This window comes from Chiloscyllium punctatum, chromosome 40, assembly GCF_047496795.1.
Source record: "Chiloscyllium punctatum isolate Juve2018m chromosome 40, sChiPun1.3, whole genome shotgun sequence".
Taxonomy (NCBI): domain Eukaryota; kingdom Metazoa; phylum Chordata; class Chondrichthyes; order Orectolobiformes; family Hemiscylliidae; genus Chiloscyllium; species Chiloscyllium punctatum.
The window spans coordinates 59,468,996-59,486,120 of record NC_092778.1 but is presented as its reverse complement, the minus strand read 5'-3'; the positions used below and the strand labels follow the sequence as shown (position 1 = coordinate 59,486,120).

At 39.3% G+C, this 17,125-nt stretch overlaps 1 protein-coding gene across 1 annotated transcript in view; it reads right to left on the bottom strand.

The window, feature by feature from the left end:
* The window catches only part of clec16a (C-type lectin domain containing 16A), a 267,248-nt gene that overhangs the window by 54,691 nt on the left and 195,432 nt on the right, over window positions 1–17,125 (bottom strand). Inside the window, exons 20-22 of the mRNA XM_072560020.1 lie at window positions 11,649–11,800; window positions 10,174–10,378; window positions 3,196–3,360 (exon numbers count right to left, since the gene is read on the bottom strand). Of these exons, the coding sequence (XP_072416121.1) occupies window positions 3,196–3,360; window positions 10,174–10,378; window positions 11,649–11,800 (522 nt within the window). The remainder of the gene's footprint in view (window positions 1–3,195; window positions 3,361–10,173; window positions 10,379–11,648; window positions 11,801–17,125) is intronic.

The window sequence follows — 17,125 nt, the reverse complement described above, 5'->3', positions numbered from 1 at the left end:
AGACTAACCGAAGCTTGTAGAACTACCGATGCCCTAACCCTGGCTGCTCTAGTGGTAGAATAGCCATGATCAGGCCTCTGGACAGACATTGCAGGCCATCTTTGACTTACGGTGCTGTCAGCTCCTGGCTGAAGAATACCGTCCTTGACTTGACTATGGACTATTTGCCAAAGACTTTGAGGCATGGCATTTGGTTGATGCACATACTGAGAGTTTACAGTGGCTGCTGCTGGCTCGTGTGCACCTGAACATGCTGGCAACAATGGCAAGCTGCTTGGCTTTGTGCCTACACCAAAAGGCAACTCAAGATGGAGGTACTGAGAGTCTAAGCTTCAGGCGAGCAGGCAAAGTGTAAAAAAAAAGGTAAGGCAAGGCCAAGCAAGATATGCCAGATCGAGGAGGGATGCTAAGAGCGTCAAAGTGGGCACAATGTGAGTGAACACTATGAGAGCAAATGACAATTCCTGAAATACAGCCCAGTCCAATCCATGAGATGAATGCCCTTTCCTGTGTGCAAAGTATCCTTGCAGCGGTATTCCAATGATTGGCGCCAGTGTGCTTAAAAATGTGCAGCTGCAAAGTACAGAAGTGTTCTATAAGTGGGTCGGATACATGCTATTATGATGGAGTAAGGCTGATATTTGACCAATTTCATTAAGGCGATTAATGTTGCCTATGAAGCGTGTCCTGAGACATCGGTGTCTGGTGTCCAAGTTGGAGACTTGGAGGAGTAATCAACATGCTGAGTCACCATGTAACTGCTTGGACTTGCCATCTTCTTTCCATCCAGCAGGTAGGAAACAGCAAATAAATGAGGTGAGATTAATTAATAACGAGATGTTCATGTATGCTAATGGAGTTAGAGTCCGAGATGTACAGCATAAAAACAGACCCTTCGGTCCAACCTGTCCATGCTGACCAGATATCCCAACCCAATGTAGTCCCACCTGCTAGCACCTGGCCCATATCCCTCCAAACCCTTCCTATTTATACCCATCCAAATGCCTCTTAAATGTTGCAATTGTACCAGCCTCCAACACATCCTCTGGCAGCTCATTCCATACATGTACCACCCTCTGAGTGAAAAGGTTGCCCCTTAGGTCTCTTTTATATCTTTCCCCTCTCATCCTCAACCTATGCCCTCTAGTTCTGGACTCCCTGACCCCAGGGAAAAGACTTTGCCTATTTATCCTATCCATGCCCCTCAATTTTGTAAACCTCTATAAGGTCACCCCTCAGCCTCCGACGATGCAGGGAAAACAGGCCCAGCCTGTCCAGCCTCTCCCTGTGGCAACATCCTCCAACCCTGGCAACATCCTTGTAAATCTTTTCTGAACCCTTGCAAGTTTCACAACATCTTTCCGATAGGAAGGAGACCAGAATTGCATGCAATATTCCAACAGTGGCCTAACCAATGTCCTGTACACCCGCAACATGACCTCCCAAATCCTGTACTCAATACTCTGACCAATAAAGGAAAGCATACCAAACGCCTTCTTCACTATCCTATCTACCTGCGACACCAATTTCAAGGAGCTATGAACCTGCACTCCAAGGTCTCTTTGTTCAGCAACACTCCCTAGGACCTTACCATTAAGTGTATAAGTCCTGCTAAGATTTGCTTTCCCAAAATGCAGCGCCTCGCATTTATCTGAATTAAACTCCATCCGCCACTTCTCAGCCCATTGGCCCATCTGATCCAGATCCTGCTGTAATCTGAGGTAACCCTCTTCGCTCTCCACTACACCTCCAATTTTGGTGGCATCTGCAAACTTACTAACTGTACCTTTTATGCTCGCATCCAAATCATTTATGTAAATTACAAAAAGTAGAATAGGTTTCTTGATGCTCACTAATGTGAGTCAATGTTGGTGTTCTTACTCACTGATTTTACATTTTGCTCCAATGTAAAGAAATGTACATTTGATTTTCACATTTAGTTTGCAAAGGCTGAATACATCCTTCTCAGATTCGCCATATTCACTTCTGCACTGTTAATTTTCAATTATTGCCTGATTCTAGATTGTATTGCGTGGTTATTAAAGATCCAGGAGCAAAACGGTGGACAGCAGAATTGGCAACTGGTACAATTTGTAACTCATAAATCAGACAAGTTGACGCTAAGCCTGAAAAATACTATAAAGATGTAGGCCTTCACTCCTTTGGAACTAAACATATCCCTTGCTGTTTCTAGTTAGTTTGCCCCATCAAATGTGATAGAAATTATCTTCAGATTAAGCAAAAATGGAAAGAAAAATGATGAATGCTTTTACATTTATTTTAAGTTTAGTTTGGGCTGAGTGGAAAATGTTGATTCTATGCTGACCCCGCTTCATGCACTTTGATAAAAGCTCATTAACCCTGAACTCAAAACTGCAGACACAGATACGCTTTAAATAATGCAGTGGAAAAACCCTGTTTAAGCAACATTTTTAAATGCTTTATAGATTCTTACTGAACCACACATGACAGAAATAATGGTTAGTGTGGTGTTTTGGTGATGATGACCCAAAAGTGATAATGAGAGCTCCATTGTGGGCATTATGTATAAAAAAAAGAGGAACTGACTGAATCAAATAGAAACATCATCTGGTTCTTAACAAGCATCAGAAATTTCTGTGAATTAACTCTTTAAATAGCATTTGGCTTTGCAGCTTGCAGAATAGAATGAAAATTGAAAATCAGATCAAATATCTATACTTGCCAATAGCTAAACCAGTATATCTATCCACTTTCATACAATGATTACATTGTTACACATGGCCACAAACATTCCTGAAGCTCCACCATTCTCAGGACAGCAAAGGTGACAAGTTTACATACACCAAGACTGATTTTGCCAACTATCAGTTATTATTGTTTTTTTGTTACTGTAATTTTCCATGTTTCCTTAAATAATTCCTTCAAAATGAAGAAAAATATATTTGTTTATAACTGTGTCATAGACTGTGTACAACATAAATAGATGCTTTAATCTATTTGATGATGATTTTGGTCAAAACACCAAAGTATAAAATAGTTTGGTGCTACATACAGTCCAAGAGAACACTTCTTGCTTTCTAAAGCACAAGCAAAAGCACACTATTATCCTTAATGCATAGTATTAAGCCATGTCAGTCTTCAAAGGGTTAATGCTACATAATGACTTTTCACAATGGCTTGCAAAACGAACGCGAGTGGAATGTTCACTTTTACCTGGAACTTTATCAACAGAAGCAAAAACTGAACGTTGGACTGTAGGATCACTGACACCACGGCGAGACTGGTCATAGAATCTAAAAGGTAGATGATGGGCAGCAAGTGACCCATGTCCAAAACCCATGACTTCAGAAGAGGTTTCCACTGGGAGATCCAATAGTACTGGAATACAATATCAATTAAAAAAATTTTTAAACTATTGTCATTCTTGAAGAGAGTTTGGTTGCAAGAATTTCATTTTTAAAACAAAAACAAATCAACTAAATAATGACATTAAATCTAATTTAACTAATTTCTTTTATTTTCAATTGTATGGATGTCAACTTTTTTTCTCCCATTTATAATGAACATTACAAATCAGTGTACGTGGAGTTTGCACGTTCTCCCCGTGTCTGCGTGGGTTTCCTCCGGGTGCTCCGGTTTCCTCCCACACTCCAAAGATGTGCAGGTCAGGTGAATTGGCCATGCTAAATTGCCCGTAGTGTTAGGTAAGGGGTAGATGTAGATGTAGATGTAGGGGTATGGGTGGGTTACGCTTCGGCGGGGCGGTGTGGACTTGTTGGGCCGAAGGGCCTGTTTCCACACTGTAAGTAATCTAATCTAATCTAATCTAATCAAAGTTGAAAATCCACCAACACCAGGTTATAGTCCAACAGGTTTATTTGGAAGCACCAGCTTTTGGAGTGCTGCTCCTTCATCAGGTCCACAACCATCTGATGGAAGAGCAGCACTCTGAAAGCTAGTCAGTCCACAATGAGGGCACTGGAGGGGATTAGCTCTCCTGTTAAAGGAAAGTGTGATCTCCTCACAATGAGTAGAAAAGCAGATGGGACTATGGTTAAGAATCATCTGCAGTTTCCAAGATAGGGAGCTAATCTTAACTGTCATTTCCTTGACACATTTACTAAATTCTTTGTCCCACATTATAGCCAAACATAATTCAGAAACATATTGTCTAGCTATCACCCATTGTTAACAGCTAACCTGAGAATGCAACTTTTAAAAAAAATGTTTTGTGATTTACACATGAAAGTGAAACTATCATGGTATTCAAACAGATGAAAGACTTAACAATTTTTCAATGTATAATTGCAGTTGCATCACACTGTAAATTTTTGCTATAAATTGTCTGTGTTAGGATTGAGCCCTCCACTATCATCTGATGAAGGAGCGACACTCCAAAAGCTAGTGTGCTTCCAATTAAACCTGTTGGACTATAACCTGATGATGTGAGATTTTTAACTTTGTACACCCCAGTCCAACACCGGCATCTCCAAATCAAGAATTCAGCCCAGCTTCTAAAAGTTAGTCATTTGCACTTTGCAGAATATCATACATTGTTTGATTCCACGAGACACCTCTGGGTAGAGTGGAAAAGCTAGTATTGACATTGACAGGCAGAAGGTTAGATTAGATTAGATTAGATTAGATTACCTACAGTGTGGAAACAGGCCCTTCGGCCCAACAAGTCCACACCGACCCTCCGAAGAGAAACCCACCCAGACCCATTTCCTTCTATCTAAAGCACCTAACACAACGGGCAATTTAGAATGACCAATTTAGCTGACCTGCACATCTTTAGATTGTGGGAGGAAACCGGAGCACCCAGAGGAAACCCACACAGACACGGGGAGAATGTGCAAACTCCACACAAGGCTGGAATTGAACCTGGGTCCCTGGCGCTGTGAAGCAGTAGTGCTAACCACTGAGCCACCGTGCCGCCCAGAGAGGCTATGAAGTAAAACAAAATGGGGCCTGGATATATGTACACAGAGAGAGAGAGAAGTGACCAGGTCCCAGAATCCACTACCAGAGTAAGCGGAAGATGCTGATTCACTTTTGGCTTTTATAAGGAAATTGGATAAATGTCATGAGTGAGTAAAGTGAGTGGAGTTTCTAACCCTGACCTTGTTTGGTTTAGACTTTCCTTAAACAGAATGAACATTTAGAAAGGAGAAAATAATGATACATAAAACAGGGTCTTAACTAATCCGAAAGTAGAAATCGTGACATTACAAATGTGAATTTTAAAGATAAATTCACAAAATATGACAGTGTCCATTTTGACAGTCTTAAGACAATCTGTGGAATTCTTGGAACATACAGAAAACTGCTCAAAACTTGAAGTACAGTTTCAGAACTGTCAAATCCCAGCATTTCACAGGCATTGCCAGCATAATTGAGCTAAATCAAGTGAAAGAAAAATCAAGTCAAAGCACAGTCACTCGTCTCAAAAAGAGCATCCAGACATTGAGTAAACGTGTCATTCATCTGCACCTCTCTTGTGTGGTTTATTTAGTGCATTGCTGAAACTTCATTCAGTCACCAGAATTACCTCAAAGTTGTCTGCCATGTAAATATATTTCAAACCTGGCTGTCTGGAATGGAACTGAAGTGGGGAGAGAATTTTTGTTTCTGGCAGTTAGTGGCAAAATCGCATTCCTGAATACAAGTGGACTATATATTCATTCTAAAGAATTTGCTAAAAAGCACTAATTGCGAGAACTAGAAATTTAAACTAGTTCCATTAGATCTACTCCTTTCTGCCTTTTGATTATAATTAGTATTTTCAGACTATTGCTCCATCAGTTCTCCAAAGAAGTTGGAGAATTGAAAGCATCTTTATAGAAGGGCAAGAGAAGTTAGAAGGCAATTGGTCAGACTCTCAAATTTTATCTGCAAATATTAGTGTTCGGTTCTAATTGAAAAGCAGGTTATCACAGTGATGAAAATCTGAAATAAAGACAGAAAGTAATGGAAATACTCAGTTGGTCAGTCAGTATCTGTACAGAAACAATCACAAAATATTCTCCTGAGAAGTGGCAGGGAAGTGAAAATAATCTGTCAGATTGGCATCAGAGAGGTTCAATCTCTTTTTCTACCATTAAGGAATTAAATTCTGGGCAAGAAGTTGAAACTTACGAAGATCCAAGCCTCACATTCCCACTCCTTCAATTGGCCGATTTAACGACTGAGGAAACTCAAAAGCAGGTCACTGAAAGCCAGAGATAGCCCTACTCATCTCTCATGACACTGACTTCACAATTCCTACCTTTTAAGCAGAAAAGCAAGCTACCCTGTCCCCTGCTTCTGGGCTAGACTAGACAAGCTTGGAGCTTGACACCAAAGCAGCGCTACTGCTCATAACAACTTGCTGCAGAGTAATTCAGGAGGATTTTTTTTCCTAAATTCATTTTCCTAATTAAATAACATTAACACAAATTTTAATTTTTAAAAAAAATTTAAGACTTTTCTGCTATATGTAGTTCTACTTAAACACTAATGGACATGTCAAATAGATATGACAATTAAAACTCAAATGTTTCTTAAGAATGGATGACTGACCCTTTGTGAAATGGGTACAAAGTATTTGCTTGGAACGGAAGTTCTCTTTGTAAGAGAGCCTTTTCTTTGTGATTATATCAGTCTTTTATTTATTTTACTCTGTAAACATCATCAAAACAAATGCATGCAATTTCCTGTTTGACTTATTTCAACATATGTAACTTGACCTTGAATAACTAAGGATTAATTGAATTAACTGAATCACAACTGCAAATTGATGAACTGAATCCAATACTTGATGTCAACATCTAGAATTCTGCTATGTTCCTTTGAAATTTAATATGGAAAGGAGCAGAACAGACATACAGGAGTGCCAAAGAATGTAGTTAAGATTAGAGTGGTGCTGGAAAAGCACAGCAGGTCAGGCAGCATCCGAGGAGCAGGAAAATTGGTGTTTCGGCAAAAGCCCTTCATTGTTTTCCTAATTAAGGGCTTTTGCCCGAAATGGTGATTTTCCTACTCCTTGGATGATGCCTGACCTGCTGTGCTTTTCCAGCACCACTCTAATCTTGACTCTAATCTCCAGCATCTGCAGTACCCACTTCCGTCTTGCTAAAGAATGTATCTTATTCACAATAATACTTGTTAAATAGGTCAAACTATTTTACAATTTGGAACTGTAATTTACAATGGCTACACAAGGAAAATGCACATTTCCTGACAGGCTTTGATCAACTATAAATTATGGTTGCACCAACATATCTGGTTATAAACACCAAGGTGTCTACTGAAAGAGTTAGGTGGATATATTTCACTTTGCAGCTCCAGTTAAGTAGGTAAAAACAATGACTGCAGATGCTGGAAACCAGATTCTGGATTAGTGGTACTGGAAGAGCACAGCAGTTCAGGCAGCATCCAAGGAGTTTTAAAATCGACATTTCGGGCAAAAGCCCTTCATCAGGAATAAAGGCAGTGAGCCTAAAGCGTGGAGAGATAAGCTAGAGGAGGGTGGGGGTGGGGAGAAAGTAGCATAGAGTACAATGGGTGAGTGGGGGAGGGGGATGAAGGCGATAGGTCAGGGAGGAGAGGGTAGAGTGGATAGGTGGAAAAGGAGATAGGCAGGTAGGACAAGTCCGGACAAGTCATGGGGACAGTGCTGAGCTGGAGGTTTGGAACTAGGGTGAGGTGGGGGAAGGGGAAATGAGGAAACTGTTGAAGTCCACATTGATGCCTGGGGTTGAAGTGTTCCGAGGCGGAAGATGAGGCGTTCTTCCTCCAGGCGTCTGGTGGTGAAGGAGCGGCAGTGGAGGCGGCCCAGGACCTCCTGTTACCCAGGATCTGTTCCCAGGAGGACCAGTTCCACCACAGACCACACCAGATGGCCGCCTTCTTTAGAGACTGCAATTTCACTTCCAACGTGGTTAAAGATGCCCTCCAAAGCATCTCATCTACATCACGCACCTCCGACCTCAGACCCCACCCCTCCAACCGTAACAAGGACAGAACGCCCCTGGTGCTCACCTTCCACCCTACCAACCTTCGCTTAAACCAAATCATCTGCCGACATTTCCGCCACCTCCAAACAGACCCCACCACCAGGGTTATATTTCCCTCCCCACCCCTTTCTGCCTTCCGCAAAGACCGTTCCCTCCGTGACTACCTGGTCAGGTCCACGCCCCCCTACAACCCACCCTCTCATCCTGGCACTTTCCCCTGCCACCGCAGGAACTGTAAAACCTGCGGCCACACCTCCTCCCTCATCTCTATCCAAGGCCCTAAAGGAGCCTTCCACATCCAAAGTTTTACTTGCACATCCACTCATATCATTTATTGTATCCGTTGCTCCCGATGCGGTCTCCTCTACATTGGGGAGACTGGACGCCTCCTAGCAGAGCGCTTTAGGGAACATCTCCGGGACACCCGCACCAATCAACCACACTGCCCCCTGGCCCAACATTTTAACTCACTCTCCCACTCTGCCGAGGACATGGAGGTCCTGTGCCTCCTTCACCGCCGCTCCCTCACCACCAGACGCCTGGAGGAAGAACGCCTCATCTTCCGCCTCGGAACACTTCAACCCCAGGGCATCAATGTGGACTTCAACAGTTTCCTCATTTCCCCTTCCCCCACCTCATCCTAGTTCCAAACTTCCAGCTCAGCACTGTCCCCATGACTTGTCCGACTTGTCCTACCTGCCTATCTCCTTTTCCACCTATCCACTCCACCTTCTCCTCCCAGACCTATCACCTTCATCCCCTCCCCCACTCACCCATTGTAGTCTATGCTACTTTCTCCCCACCCCCACCCTCCTCTAGCTTATCTCTCCACGCTTCAGGCTCACTGAATTTATTCCTGATGAAGGGCTTTTGCCCGAAAGGTCGATTTTGAAGCTCCTTGGATGCTGCTTGAACTGCTGTGCTCTTTCAGCACCACTAATCCAGAACTCCAGTTAAGTTCCAAGGATGGCATTGAGGATTTTTAAAATTTCCGAAGTACACGAAATTCACCTAGATACTTTCAGTTCCTGTTTGTTTGAAAATAATGTGCTCTAATCCCAACTGAATCTGAAAAGTAAGGTTATTTGAGTATCATCCATCACTAAAATATTGTGAATTTTGACTGACCACAGGCCTGGTGCAATGTTTTCTTTTTGACACAGGTCCACTCTGGCTGCTAATTCAGAACTACATAATTACAAACATACACTAATAGCTAGGTACAGGCAGATGTAGGTATTGTACAGTGTCTTCTCAAGTTAGATGGTACCATACTTCCTGCATAATTTCATTCCATTGTTTCAGAACAATGCAGTAATTACAAATATATCAACACTTCCAGTGAGGCAAATGGTCATTCTGGAAAGTAGTTATGTATGGATCTGAAATGGTTAATACTTCATGGAGAGAAAATTGCCACCCATTAGGACCTGGTGAGAAAGAAAAGTAGGATATTATGGGAGGTACCCAAGTCTAGGTTCTCCCTAAATGTCTTTATAATTTAGACTCCGTCCTTATAACCTGCAAATAGTTGCAGAGGTGCACTTAACTAAATTTCATTTCTTCCATATGTCTTTTCTCATCAGAGCAGTGAGTTCCTACCTACACAAACACTGGAGCATGAAAGTCCCCTGAAGAACCGACACCACCTAGAAGAAATGGTGTCATGACAACAGCTATACCTAATAAAGTAATGCTTTGGATATTAAAAGTATTCATCTTAAAATGGTCTGATATAACCTCTACAGGACTTTAAATGTAAATGATGAAAATTTTGCAGCTATTAGTGAAAACGTATCTTGGGAGCTCCTGAGATGATAAACAATGCTACTTAAATGTAGCTTAATTTCTTTGCTGTTTATTTCAGCTGCTGATAACTTACAGTAGCAACAACTGTTGTGCAAAACTTTGATTAAATAGCATTCTATTAAGTACGAGGTAAATAGATGAAGGCTTTGTGTATCGCTAAATTAATTACCTTGGTTTCTAAATTAGAAGGCCTAATTAATCTCAACCTAGACAGGAGTTAACCTCTCCTGCCCTAGGCAGGAAACAGATTACAATAGGCATCGAAGAGATTAATTCAACACTTTATGGCTAAATTGGAATTGTATTTAGTTTTATCTAATTCCAGCAGTTAAGCTGGCAAGACTGGATGAACAACCTAATTAAACATGTTAAGAAACTGAATTACCTGCTATTCTTTGCATCTTCATGCGTCGTGCTTGAATACGGCCCTTTGCTAATCGTTGTTTTGCGATGATGCAGCGGATGTGATCAGCAAAGATGAATGTGGCCTGGAGGATAGGGAAGGGCCTAGCATGGGGGTTGGATGCAGGTTTATGAATGATGATATTTAAAGCTCTACTGTCATCTTCCACCCCCATCACCTGCATGTCCTGTTGAAATAAAAACTGAGACAATCATTGTGCACTTTCAATTAATTTAATGTCATATTTCAACCACAACTTGAAAAGTCTTCCTTCTAGAACATCAAACATAACATGGATTTTACCGAATGTAGTGTATCTTTCTCAAACTGACAACATTACCAATGTTTTAAAACTACAGAAGCTTGAACTGAACTGAAAATAGATCACTCTGAATCTGGATCAACTGATTCAGGTGATCTAGCAACCAGTCATAATATTGATCCAGTATTTTTATGAAGTTCCTACTTGCAATTGAGCATACTATAGGAGACAGATCATGTAAAATGAACAAAACAGGTTTAACTGGAAATGTTTTTCTGTCAAATGGCAAGGGCTTTGGACTTCATGTCCAACATAACTCAGTGAAACTAATCAAAGGCACCAGTAAAGATCAGAAATGCAAATTTCAGTCTTTCCTCTCGGTTGTTCCTCCACAGTGATGTATGATGATTTTTGGTCAAAATTACAGATGTGACAACAGTCAGGTGAAAGCCCCACACAGCATCGTGACTGACCTCCAGAAGACTGCAGAGACACTGACTGAACATTTATCCTGTAACTTTAACTGCCAGCTGTTTCTGTCAATAAATGAAAAATGATCCCTAATCCAAGAGACTAACTTTATTCAGAATGTGTAAATACCATATGAAATCTGAATGTAGATTCAGAAGCATGCATTTTTGGGTGGACAAGATGGAAGCGGATAAACATGTAAGAAATTTAATCAGAAATTATAACTTTGCCCAGCCTAGTAAAACAGCAAATCCTGCCCAAATTTCAGTTTAACACTTCAATATGTGAAGTTGGTGTTCTTGTTTCCTAAATCACATATAAATCTAAGCATTCAGTTGTAAGTAAGATGGTATTACATTATTGCAATGACACAAATCCAAATTATTTGTGATTTGGAAGTGCTGGTGTTGGACTGGGATGGAGAAAGTTAAAAATCATACCACCAGGTTTTAGTCCAACAGCTTTATTTGAAAGCACTAGGCTTTGGACTGGTGGTCCTTCCTCAGGTAGTTCCACACTGTAAACTTTTGCCATAAATTCTGTGACTTACAATCTTATACTCTACAACCACTTGATGAAGGAGCAGTCTTCCAAAAGCTTGTGCTTCCAAATAAACCTGTTGGACTATAACCTGGTGTTGTGTGATTTTTAAAATAATTTGTGAAGACACACATTTCAATTTATTAAATTTAAGTGTTGGAATCAAAGAAGCAGAAATTCTTACCTGAAGTAAACCTGCAAATTTCACCACTCCCCAACCAAGTCGTTTGCTGTCTGGTTCAACTAAACTCATCTGATAAATGTCTACAGCCAGGAATCGATGCATCTGATTGCCATCTTTAGTTACTACGGTGCAAGCAATTAAGTCACTGTTGTCTGAAAAAAAAAAGATCAATTTACATAAAAAGGGAGTAGAAATTAAATTGGTTTCAAAATAACACTGATTATCTCGATGATGACAACCAAAAATATGAAAATTAATTCTTTTAATATTTTCCAGTTAGTGTTTGCTTTCCAGTTCAGTTAAAAAGAAAACTATGAGCAAAGATTGGAAGCAATTTTAGAAGAGATTGCCTGAACTATGTAGGAAAACAAAAAAAAAAGTTAATTCGACATAGCTTTTACTACTATAAATGATGTATCCTGAGTTAGTATAAAGGATATGCAGTCTAAAATCTGGGATTAAAAATCAAGAAAATGCGAAGTATAAACTCTTGCATCATCCCCATATCAAAGCATACTGTTATAACCCAGATAGATGGACTCTCATGCTGGCCAGTGAAGGAGTCAGACAAAGTTTGACTTTAAAAATATGATATCGCTAACTATATACACATAAGACTATATACCTGGGTAGCCAACATCAGAAACAAGGCAGCTAGATTCTTCAAGTTAACGCAGAAAGAACTAGATTATTGCAAAAACAAAATTTACTCAAGTAAAGATTATAACAAAAGATTTAAAATCTGCAAATATATACAACTACACTTCTTGGGAAGAAAAACAACAGAATGCCCAGCAAGTTTGAAATAAATGATTTTCTTTAAGAAGTTATTTGTCAAGAAACTGAAATTTAAAAGAAAAATTAAAGATGATCTAAAATGCTTGCTTGTAGCCAGAGTTACTTTTCACAAAAGCCATTAACACTCCTGCACCTTGGATGCTGCCTGACCTGCTGTGCTTTCATAGTGCCACATTTTTCAACTCTGATCTGCAACACCTGCGGTCCTCAATTTCTCCAAAACATTAGGCAAGATTGTGGATGTGGAGGTTATGATTCTAAAGTTGTTAGACTCATTCTTGAGTCCAGAAAGCTGTACAGTATTGAGTTGAAAAATGCTGTTCCTTGAGTTTTTGTGAAACTTCACTAACTGGTGGGTCAGTCAGAAAGGTCAGCATGGGAGCAAGGGAGAATTTAAAAGACAAGCAACCAAAACTCAGGGCTGTGCTCAAGGACAGAATGGAACAAACTGGTCATGCACAATGTTTGGTCTCTGCAGGAGAGAGGAGACATCATTAACAGTGATTACAGCATACTAAACGGAACGAATTACAGAATCACAGGAGTGCTATGGGTAGGTGGTAGCCATTCGGCCCATCATGTCTACACCAACTTCCATTTCCTAGTTCTTCTTGGACACAATTCACTGCATTATTCACATAGAAGGGGGAAAAGCTAAGAGAACTTCTTTATACTACAATATCATAATGCAGCAGGCAAATTATTAATTTAATGAAAACATAACTTTAAATGCTTTATCATATTAGAGAAGTGTTTTCTAATTCAGTAACAGCAAAAAAAAGATTTTACACCACTAATGGCAACATGTATTAATATACCTATAATACAAATATGATATAGTCATAATATTGACAAATATTCCAGTGCATCCTACAGCTCAAAATTATGAGAAGGAACACAAAGTGTCTCAATGGAAGACGATAAATGCACAGTTTCCAAATCTCTCTGTCTTGTTTTATTACTGTCCATGTTCAAAGAAATTTCTTTTGTAGGAGGATAAAGGAAGGTGAGAGAGTTTGGGGAAGATATCTGAAAGCATGGTCATTGTTGCTAGATTGTAGGGAGTAAGGAGAATAGAGACCAACAGAAGACATGAAATAGGGGAAAAAAAAAACTGGAAGGGGGCAGGAATGTGGGTCCAGGAGGAAACGTGGAACCAAGTCATGCAGTGTTTTGAGTTTCAGTTCATTTCTTAGTAATTAGATTACTATTACATTGCTCATTTAATGTATTTCCTGCTCGTAATTCCAATGTACTGGATTGCAACAGGTTTCCAAGCCAAGGCATGGTGCCAGCTGTCATTTAGTGATTTTAGAAAGTTCAAGTACTACTCCACAGTAATTGCCCAAAATGTAGTCTGACGGTCAAATGCAGTACTGAGGGAGTGTTAAACGCACTGCATTGGGCAAATGTTGTGTATGGGATTAATCTTTTCAGAAGTTATATATCATGTTTCTCACATCAAGTACATTTAAAAGGTAATTAGCTGTATTAGTGCATTAGGATAGCCAGAGCTTGTACAAGATCCAGCTCTTTTCATTCAAACCCTTTTTTAATTCAATTTTACAATTACGATGGTCACCCTAACAGATACTTTGAATGGTGTCAAATCCAGCAAATTAAGCATTCGTGCTGGTAATGAAAGAAAGTTCTACACGACAGTTTTATACTAACATCCAAGAACAGACACTCATATACCTCAATGGTTCCTGAATAATGTATACTGGTCTGAGTAAACATGCTGAATTTCGATAATGAAAATGTATTTGGTTTATTGCTCATTCAATTACACAAACAGCAGACTTTATTTTAACTTTGAGATTACCTAAATTATAATTGAAGAATTAGCTTTGATTTACTAAAGACTCTAATGATTCACTTAATCAAAAACAGGAAACTAAAATGGTCCTTTTATGGACGTTTAAACTTGTTCCTAGAATACAACTGTTAAATGGGTGTGGTTTGGTATTTGGTCTTCACTTGGCTCACTAGCACATTCCTATTACAGCAATTTAAAAATAAAATCATTCATAGAATGTGGGGCTTGTTAACAGCTAGTCAATTATTTCCAAACTGACTAAAATACAATCCAATAACCGTTATACTAACAGCATCGCACACAAGCGGGATCATTGACATATTGCCTGCTTGCCTTAGGGACACTGGAGTCAATTTGGCACAAATGATTGCAGCCTGTGTGAACTTCAACAGTGCACCCTATGGGAAGTACAAAATCAGTGACAGCAACATCTGAAATTCTGATCCTAAAGACATATTCACAACACCGGTAGTTACTGGCAGATTCAGAAGAATATTAAATGTTGAGTGCTCACAGTATCACTGTCACTACTAATACAAAACTGGAGCTGTAATGCTATTTCTACTACGAATCACAGCTAAGCACTAAAAGTATTTTGACTGGTGTAATGTACATGGATAAAGTGTAAAAGTATGATATAACATCAGGGTTGAACACAGAAATACACAAACATTTTTCACAAATAAAAAACTATGTAATGTAAATAAACTGCACGGATTTTCAAAATTACAAATTTAATAGACCTCAGATCTTCATAGTATGGAGTTCTTTCACATTTTTCACCAATAACTGAAACCCAAAGTACACTGAACAAAAAAATGGACATGAATGGAAACAGAATAGGTCAGTCATATACATGGAAAGATTATAATACAAGTTGATGTTGCTGTTATTGGTGGAATCCTGCACAGAAGCAGTTGAAATCAAGTCTGAAGGTAGATTATATGGTTTCTCCAGTGGAGGTAGAGTATTAACTGGCAGTTTCAGAAGGAGTGGGCCATCAGCTTAAAAACTCTAGTTTTGGGCTTTACGTTTTTTTTTAAAACAGCAAGTAATCAAACAGCTTTTAAAACAAAGTTAAGAAACCTCATCAGTTACTTGTCCTGCCAGACAGGAAGTAAGGTAAAACCCACAAAGTGTGGATGCTTTACTGGTTTTGAGGGCTTCTTAACAGTAGTAGTTCTACATATTCTTGCACCAGCAGTGTTTACCGTCCACCCACAGAGAGTGGGTTCACGTAAAACAGAAAAAGCTAATAATAGAAACTCAATACTACTAACTGGAAATGCCTTCAATTATAGTCACTCATGCAGAATTGGAAATAATGGAAATTTTAAAAATGAAGAACACTGATTTGTTCCAGATGATTTTCTGTGGCTTTCTCATTGGTCAATGATGCAATTTGAGTACAATGGCTATTCAATCTTTTCTACAGAAGTATGTGGACTTGCGCAATGAATTTCGGCATTTTACTATTCAATAGAAAGACTGCTTTAACTTCTATTTTTCTCCCCTAAGTCCCGAATTCATAAAAACTTCAAATAAAGGTGATTAGTTAATCAAAGAACAAAAAAACTGATAATGTCATTTCTTTTGTAATTCATTGAGTGGTAATTGGTTAACAATCCAAAGATAGATAACATTTTTAGTCTAAGTTACTACATCATGCAGTCATGTAGCGAAATTCCTAATAAGGTGAGCTGCAAAACATTCCATTAAGGGCACAGGATTAAAAAAATGGCAAAGAAAAATCGACACACACAAATGTAACTTTCAATGCATTCAGAAGGTATAAAAAGTTAAATAAACATCACACAGACTCTAGAGAGAGAATGGTGAAGCAGACTACGAGAAGAATTATAGTGAAAAATGTAAAACAAAAGCAATAATAAAGTAAAGCATGAAACCGAAGGATGGAGAAGCTAAACACTACAGTAGAAAACAACATCAGTATCAGAACAGTAAATTGGTTATCAGACAGGAGTAATGATTCCTTAAGAGTTCAACCGCTCTTGTCATAGTTAAATTATGGGAGTACCACTTGGAAGTATTCACTGGTAAAGTGGTATGCCACCCATCATAGAGGTTCAACTGAAGTTGATTAGTTTGATATCACTTGTAGGGAGGTCCCTGGGTGATCAGCAGAATTGCAAAGATTTGCTTCCTCTCTAAAGTTACAATAATTATCAAGTGCACATTTGTGGAGAACAACTGACTCAAAAGACGAGAAAATATCCTGATCTGAATAATTCTATAACAGACATGATGCAGAAGTCACCTACCAAGTCAAAGGAACTGAAGGTTTAGTTCAAACTGAAAAAAAGCCAAATTCATGACTCATTATTAGAAGCAAGCAACACTGAAATCAACATAGTTCCATTTACAACTGATCTCAGGAGGTTTGAGGGTGAGAAGGAGGAGGAAGTCTTTGGTTGCAATGACTGAGGGATGAGTAGGCTGTGATCTGTTAACTGGTCAGCAAAAGGTAATGGATGAAAGGGTGTGTATGCTGTCAAGAGCCTGCTATTTTAAAAATTCCAGTGAAGTCATGAAGATTCAAGAACTCAAAACTGAAAATAACCTGGAAGTGCAAGAATATTGATACATGGGTCAACAAATCACTTCAACAGGACAGAAATGGATAAGGTGGCCTATTTTAGCTAATCGAAAATAAACAAATTCTTTACAAATTTTTCAGCAGAAGAGATGGTCATCTGGTCTATCTGGTGCATAGGTAAAATGAAAACAACCATGCTGCCTAACCTAAAATTTCCAGCTCTTTATTTGTAAACTTTCAGGGTACAGCATATCTAACAACTTATTAAATGTACCATCCATACAGTGAGTTCCAAACCCTGAA